This window comes from Primulina tabacum, chromosome 1 (assembly GCF_025594145.1).
Source record: "Primulina tabacum isolate GXHZ01 chromosome 1, ASM2559414v2, whole genome shotgun sequence".
Classification (NCBI taxonomy): Eukaryota; Viridiplantae; Streptophyta; class Magnoliopsida; order Lamiales; family Gesneriaceae; genus Primulina; species Primulina tabacum.
The window spans coordinates 2446147-2454288 of NC_134550.1; the positions used below are offsets into that span (position 1 = coordinate 2446147).

The 8142-nt window shown below is 35.1% G+C and overlaps 1 protein-coding gene across 2 annotated transcripts; it reads left to right on the top strand.

Moving 5' to 3' along the window:
- Positions 1-1000: 1000 nt before the first annotated feature.
- On the top strand, positions 1001-4531 carry LOC142506249 (heptahelical transmembrane protein 4-like). 2 transcript variants are annotated; one of them, XM_075619462.1, is made up of 4 exons: positions 1001-1218; positions 1356-1625; positions 2937-3252; positions 3630-4509. In XM_075619462.1, the coding sequence occupies exons 2-4, from the start codon at positions 1366-1368 to the stop codon at positions 4281-4283; spliced, it is 1230 nt and encodes a 409-aa protein (XP_075475577.1). In that variant the 5' UTR covers positions 1001-1218; positions 1356-1365; the 3' UTR covers positions 4284-4509. The 2 variants fall into 2 exon arrangements, with proteins under 2 accessions (XP_075475577.1, XP_075475579.1); XM_075619464.1 differs by lacking the exons at positions 1001-1218; positions 2937-3252 and having other exon boundaries at positions 1472-1625; positions 3630-4531.
- The last annotated feature ends 3611 nt before the right edge of the window (positions 4532-8142 follow it).

Here is an 8142-nt window from a genome sequence, read left to right on the forward strand (position 1 = left end):
TGGTGATATATGGTTATAAATAAATAAATTTTATTGATTGTTTTGGTGTTGGTGTAAATTACTATTAATTATAAATTGTATTGACTGTTTTGGTTTTGTATTGCTGAGTGTTATAAATTATTATTAAAAAAAATTATAAATTATATTGATTGTTTTCCGGCTTTTTGGGTTGGTGAGCTTATAATTGTAACGAAGAGCTTTTATGAAATTTCGTAGCAACAGAACTTCATTTGAAATATTAAAATCATAACATGACAAACTTAATTTCACAGCTGAATCCGATGGGAGCATTATTATTATACAAATTTTTTGTGAGATCGTCTCACCGATTAATTTTGTTAAATTGATTTTCAACGCAATCTAACTCATGTAAAATATTATTTTTTATATTAAAATATTATTTTTCATGATAAATATGAATGAAGTCAACATGTCTCACGGATTAGAGACTGTGGAACAAAAAATTTACTCTTATTATTATTATTATTATTATTATTAATATGTTCGAGTTTACTTGATTAAAATTCGCAATTAAATTTCAAACTATCTATTTGATACTTTTAATTAAAGTTGTAAATAAGGTAATTGGATATATTATGAAGTTAAACAGCAACAAAGAGATCAAAGTGAATTGCTCAAATCATTATATCTCAAGTTGATATGAGTAATAAACGACTTTGAACTCTAGGCTAATTGTAATTGGAACTTATATTCTCAAAGAACATGAAGATTGCAGTTCCAAGTCATACATAAATAATTTTTGAAAAAAAAAACAAAAATTTGTGTGAGACGGTCTCACGGATCGTATTCTGTGAGATTGCTTTTTATTGTGAATATTGTTAGGGTTGACCTGTCTAACAGATAAAGAAATCGTCTCACAAGATATCAACTCAAAAAAAAAAAGTTTATCTCAACGTCTCCGCATCGAACCAATACATCTCTTTTTCTTCGTCTCTCCATCTTTTAAATCGATGAATACTTTATTTTTTTCTTACCTATGGAAGAAAGAAAAAGAAATACAGCAATAAACAATATTGTCCACTAGATTGCCTCTTGTTATACATTAATGACGGCTCCTTGGCTCATAAATGGCCTCTAGTTCTTGTTAGATCCACCGAGAAGACCAAGAAATGCTTTTATAAATATACGGTCTTTTCTGCATTTCAATGATAACATTTATTGGTCGTTTCCTGGCGGCGGAGTGCTTATTCTAATCAGGTATTTCTCTGTCACTGGATTTTGTATACATGTTATGATAGTTCATACATACGCATGCACGAAAAAGGACCATTTGTTGCTGTAAATCTATGGTCATTTTGTGATTTTATGCTTACATTGTGTATGATGATCGGTAGGCTAATCAGAATGGGTGAGAACAAAAGGAATTGTAGATTGAAATCTTGCTGTGAATCAAATGAGAATGAGAGCATTTCTTCTCAAACAAGAGAAGGGAAAGGAAAAAGATTGTGGAGGAAAGTGAAGTACCAGTTGGTGGAGTATCATTCTTTGCCTGGGTATTTGAAAGACAACGAGTATATTCTGGGTCATTACAGGTCTGAATGGCCAATGAAGCAGGCCTTACTCAGTGTTTTTACCATTCACAATGAGACCCTCAATGTTTGGACGTAAGCATTTCTTTTGTGCTTTTGCTCCCATTCATTAATCTTTGTTTCTGTGGAGTAAGTGTGACCTTGTTTTGTGATTTGGTGATTTTTGTAGTGTAAAGATGCCGTTTTGTAACATTTGAATTCTCTCTCTTTTCTCGCCTATAATGTAATAAGATTTTGTATTTGATTTTTCTTCTTTCTCCTGCTTTTTCCTAAACTGTATACTTGATTATAGCCATTTTACAGTTGTGAACAAGTGGTGAGAGAGTGTCAGGGTAGCGATCTTATTGTAACTATTTGGAAAAGTGCTTGGTAATAAGCACAAGGGGATCTAACATCTTGGCCTGTAAGAATCAGGTTGTTTACTAGAAAAGATCACTAATGGCCACACATGATCTCATATCCTCTAGCCACTAATGGTCTTTTCAATTGTATGTTTATTGAAACTGTAAGATCTATCATGGCCATATTTAGTATTTATGATACTTTTCTCTGCTAGATTGGTGGCAACTGAAGGTGAAATAGTGGTCGTGATTGTGTGGTGGTGAGTATTTTCGTCAATTAGTGAAGTAAACAAAAGTTCAGGAACTGTTAAGAGTTCTTGGGTAGCTAAAGATGACACGGAGTATTTAAGTGCCATAAATCTTGGTGTGACCACAATCTATTGCCCTACTCAATTCAATGCTTCTTCAAGAACTAATGCCATTTTCGGTGTGATCACGTGCACTTCAATGCTAGACATGTTAGGTATTCATGATATAGTCTCGAGCTCGAGTACTGGGGGACATGACTGTTTTTTCTTTTTCTTTTTTTCCCAAAAAAAAAAACTAACATGTAGTTAGGAAACTAATTATGCACTTTTTGATGCACCCTGTTTGAGATCAAGAAATCGAGTTTCAACATAGTAAGCAATAGCTACTAAAATTGTTTCGCGTGGTTCACTAAAAAATATGTTCTTGGAATTTAAGAGGGAGCAACGGTGACTGAGAATGCATGCAAGGTAACTTCTGAAGGATTAGTGGGGTAGTTAAGGTGCATGTAATATGTGGTACACTTGGTATACAGGTTACTTTATTCTTGGCCACTGTTTTCTATCAAGTATTGATTAACTCTAACTTAAAAGTGAGAGGTTAAAAAGTTTGCATGAGTTTGATTAAATATTTTGAAAATCATAAGCAAAAGATACTTTACCTTATCAGAAGTCACGCTTCTACGATCTGTTTCTCATGCGATGGCGACTTTCACAATGACCATGTTATATATTCTTTATTTAATCATCGTGATTTATATATATATATTGAACTTGCAAGCATGATTCATCATCTGCAGGCACTTGATAGGGTTCTTCTTATTCCTTTCCCTGACCATTTATACTGCTATGATGGTTCCAAAGGTTGTGGACCTACATAACTTACCCAACGTGCTCAAAAAAGCAGAGTTTCACCAATTACGAACGGAGCTCACAACTTGTATCCAGTACTTGCCACACATGTCTGATTTCCAAAGACTTCGAAAGGGGTTAAAAATTTCCTTGCATACCATGGACTTGATACCATCCTTGACTGATTTGCATATCATGGAACTTCTCAGCAACTGTTTACCAGAACGTCTTTCCCACAGTAACCACACCGATACTTGTGTTCTGGTATTTCTCAGTTCCTTTATCCAATTCACTGTTCTCCATCACGTGGTTTACTCTCTTTCCATTTGTCATTTTGGCAAAATAGGGTTGTGAATTGGTGTGATTAGTTCAATGTTGACATTTTCCTAGGTTCAAGTTCAAAAGAGCAGAAGAGTAAATATCCTTGTCCTACATTAGCTTGTGTGATGGATTTGATAGTAGTTTTATATGGATACATATGAATTTTATTGAGTTGGACTAACCATTTTCATAAATGCGAAGTCGTTATTAGTGAAGACGTGCATTATGTAGTCTCTCCGTTTGCTTGACAATGAAAATTATTCTTTACATTATAATTCCAGAACACGTAAAAACATGTTTGCTCGCTCAATCTTTTGCAGAGTAGCATGAAGGATGACGTGTCAAACATAGTAGCACCATTGATGTCAAGGCCAATCACACGGTGGCCATTCTTCGCCTTCATGTGTGGGGCGATGTCTTGCTTGTTAGCAAGCAGTGCATGCCACTTGCTCTGTTGTCACTCCGAACGCCTATCCTACATCATGCTTAGATTTGATTATGCAGGAATATCCGCCCTTATAACAACCTCCTTTTATCCCCTTGTCTTTTATTCGTTCATGTGCTATCCTCTCTTCTGCAACCTGTACATAGGATTCATCACAATTTTGGGTGTAGGTACGATATTGGTATCCCTTCTTCCGGTTTTCCAAAGCCCTGAGTACCGTAACTTTCGAACCATGCTGTTTGTTGGGATGAGTCTATCAGGTGCAGCACCTATTCTACACAAGATCATTTTGTTCTGGAACCAGCCGGAGGCGGTCCATACAACAGTTTACGAAGCCTTGATGGGCACATTCTATGGGATCGGAACACTTGTCTATGCAACGAGAGTGCCAGAGAGGTGGATGCCGGGAAAATTCGACATTGCCGGGCATAGTCACCAACTTTTCCATATAATGGTTGTGGCTGGTGCTTATACACATTATCGTGCTGGGCTCGTTTATCTCAGATGGCGCGATCTCGAAGGATGCTGATATAATTTCCCAATTCTCTCTTTTCTTGTATTATGTAATGCAAATGCTGGTAAGGACCTCGTAAGTGCAATTTCTTGTGAATATATCACAGCATATGACAGAATTAAACCATGAAACAGAACAAGTGTAGCAAGTATCATGGGAGAATTCAAGTCTTTTCAAATGAAAATTGTTGGTGTAATGAGTGCTAACCTCCAATGCTTCTTAGGCTGTCATACTGAATTATATTATTGTCATGTTGTGTTGTGCTTTTCAAATGGCTGTGAGGTTGATTGCTAAAAGAGTGATCAAACGGAGTTTAGTAATATTTCATTTCATCAAAAAATCGGCCTTTTATTTTTAAATATTTTCCTTTTTTTCTTAAAAAAATCATTAAAATCTATCAAGGAAATTATTTTATCGCATAATAATTTAACGTAAACGTTCTTATGAGACTGTCTTGCGTGTAATATACTATTTATCTTACGCGAAATGCGATCAATTGTGATAAATGAAATTGATTTTAGAAATTAACTCTAAGTCTTGATATTACATACCCATTTCTAATTGCTTGGTTTAATTCCTTTACCTGTGTAGTTCCATTATTAGGTGAGCTAAGTACAGAAACAGATTAATAATAATTTTGTAAGATTAATCTTTTTGTCATTGTTATTAATGTTTGGCAGGTACAGACATACCTTTGTTTTTGTCGGAATTAACAATATATATCTTGTAATAATAAAAAAAATAGTTCATTTTTTGTTTGGATGAACGGTGAGTTTCTTTTTTGATTAGTTGAACTTGTAAAGAATGATTTTACTCAATAAATTACAAATTTATCATCAAAAAAAGATGTTTTTATCAAAATGGTTAATTATTAGTATTAATATAATTCAAATTGTAAAGCCCAAAATAGTATACGTAAAATCCATGCATATATTTAATTTATGAAATTTATTATTTTAATTATTTATGTTTATTTAATGTATGTTAAAATATTTTCTAGAGTTTTATGTTTCAGGCGATTATTCGAGGCGAGATCGAGGAAAGGAGATAGGGACGATTTTTTTTTTAGTAAATTTTAATGCAGTATTTTATTTAAGATAAGGATGGAGTATTTTAAATAATTTAATTAATTTTAGTAATTTAAGAGCTTAATTATTTAAATGATTAATTGATTTTAAAATTTTAAAGTTGTAGTATTTGTGCATCTTATTTAAATTTAAAATTTATAATGGGGTTAATATGAGATTTATTTTAAATTAGTATGTTAAATGTTTTTAAATAGATTTTTTAGTATATTAAATACATATGTTACAATTGTTTATATATATGTAGGTATATATATATATATACACATATATATATCAACACACAAGCACACACACTTTGACTCACACACACACTCACACATTTACACACACATATACACGTACACACACAGCACAAAACACAAAACAAAACATGCTATTAAACTTTTTGACTAAAGAGAAGGTTGTGTTTTTAAAACACTCATCTTTCAATTTATTTATTTCATTTTCTTCCTTTTTTTTTTCATTCAACGAGCACATCTCCTCTAAAAATTTCTAGCATATATTTAGTAAGTTTTCTTTGAAGAAATTGAGCTAAGTTCGTCCCGGATCGTCTCCCGTATCATCTCCGCTTCGGTATCGTCATTTCGGTATTTTTAAATATCAAAAGACACGTATATTCTGTTCTTGATGCATCGATCTTGTCATATTATGCGTTGTGTTGTTATTTATGCAAAAATTATATGTGTGATGCGTAGAAGTTTGAGCAATCACGTCTAGATCAAGTTTGAAACAATTTTGGATCACTAAATTCACGTTTTTGCTGTTCTGTAAAATACTGCGATTTTTCGGTATTGATTTTGAGAAAACTTTCAACGTAAAAATCGTAGAACTTTTCGATGCCTTCGATTTGATATAAAATTCGAGTTATTTGGATTAAAAACGAGTGAGTTATGGTGTTTTTAGTATGACTGCTATTTTTAGATCCGAAAACTCATGTTTCGCTGTTCTTTCGAAAACTGAGATTTTTCGGTACATATTTTGAGAAAACTTTTGAGTTAGCAGCCGTTGTTTTTGCATTGAAAATTTGGAGACACTATCTATACGGTGAGAAATGTCAGATTTTCACTGATCACAAGAGTCTCAAATATTTCTTCACACAGAAAGAATTAAATATGAGACAGAGACGTTGGTTAGAACTGGTTAAGGATTACGACTGTGAAATTAGCTATCATCCGGGAAAAGCTAATGTTGTCGCAGACGCATTGAGCAGAAAAGTTGCAGTCATAGCTCATTTATCAGCTCAGAGATCTCTTCAGTATGAGATTCAAAGGTTTGACTTGGAAGTTTATCGCAAGGCAAAGCTCCTAAGCTGTCTAATTTGACAGTCAAATCTTCCTTGCTAGATCGTATTCGAGCAGGACAGTCTTCAGATGAGCAACTACAGAAATGGAGACTAAAAGATGAAGCGAAGGGCAGTGTTCTCTACACAGTGTCAGATGGTATTGTGAGATACAAAGATAGAATGTGGGTGCCTAGTGGTGATTCAATCAGACAGGATATTTTGTCAGAGGCACATGCATCTCCGTATTCTATTCACCCAGAAGGTACCAAGATGTACAAAGACTTGCAAATTTTGTATTGGTGGCCAGGGATGAAACGAGATATCCGCAGATATGTATCAGAATGTCTCACTTGTCAGCAGGTAAAAGCAGAGCATCAGAGACCAGCAGGGATGCTTAAGTCACTTCCGATTCCAGAGTGGAAATGGGAGAATATCACCATGGATTTTGTTGTTGGTTTGCCGAGGTCAGTCAGAGCATCCAATGCCATTTGGGTTATAGTGGATCGACTAACTAAGTCAGCACATTTCTTACCAGTGAAGACGACTTTCTCCATGACGCAGTATGCGGAGCTTTATATAAGGGAGATAATTCGTTTGCATGGGATTCCAGTTTCTATTGTGTCAGACAGGGATCCGAGGTTTACATCGTCCTTCTGAAAAAGTTTACATGCAGCCATGGGGACGAAATTGTTATTCAGTACTGCATTTCACCCTCAGACAGATGGCCAGTCTGAGCGAGTGATTCAGATATTAGAGGATTTGTTGAGAGCTTGTATGATTGATTTTCATGGGACTTGGGAGTCTAAACTACCACTTGTGGAGTTTACCGACAATAACAGTTTTCAATCATCAATAGGTATGGCTCTTTATGAAGCTTTGTATGGACGAAAGTGCAGATCGCCGGTTCATTGGGATGAAGTTGGTTAGAGAGCAGAACTTGGTCCAGAAATAGTTCAGCAGACTGCAGATGTGGTGGTTAAAATTCGTGACAGAATGAAGACCGCCCAGGGTCGTCAGAAGAGTTATGCTGATAAGAGAAGGAGAGATCTTGAATTTGCTGTAGGTGATCATGTATTTGTTAAGATAGCACCTATGAAGGGTGTTATGAGATTTGGGAAGAGAGGTAAGCTGAGTCCGAGATTTATTGGACCGTTCGAGATTCTTGACAGAGTTGGAACACTAGCTTATCGTGTAGCCCTACCGCCGAATTTGGCCGGAGTGCACAATGTATTTCACGTTTCGATGTTGAGGAAGTATCTAGCAAATCCTTCGCATGTTCTGAGCCATGAGCCATTGCAGTTGACTCCAGACTTGTCTTATGAGGAAAGACCGATTAAAATTTTAGACAGACAAGAGCGTAGACTTCGAAATAAGACGACTAAGTTAGTCAAAGTCCAGTGGCTGAATCAATCAGTGGAGGAGGCCACTTGGGAAGCTGAAGCAGATATGAGAATCCGCTACCCAGAGTTGTTCGGTAAGACTTAATTTCGAGGACGAAATTTTT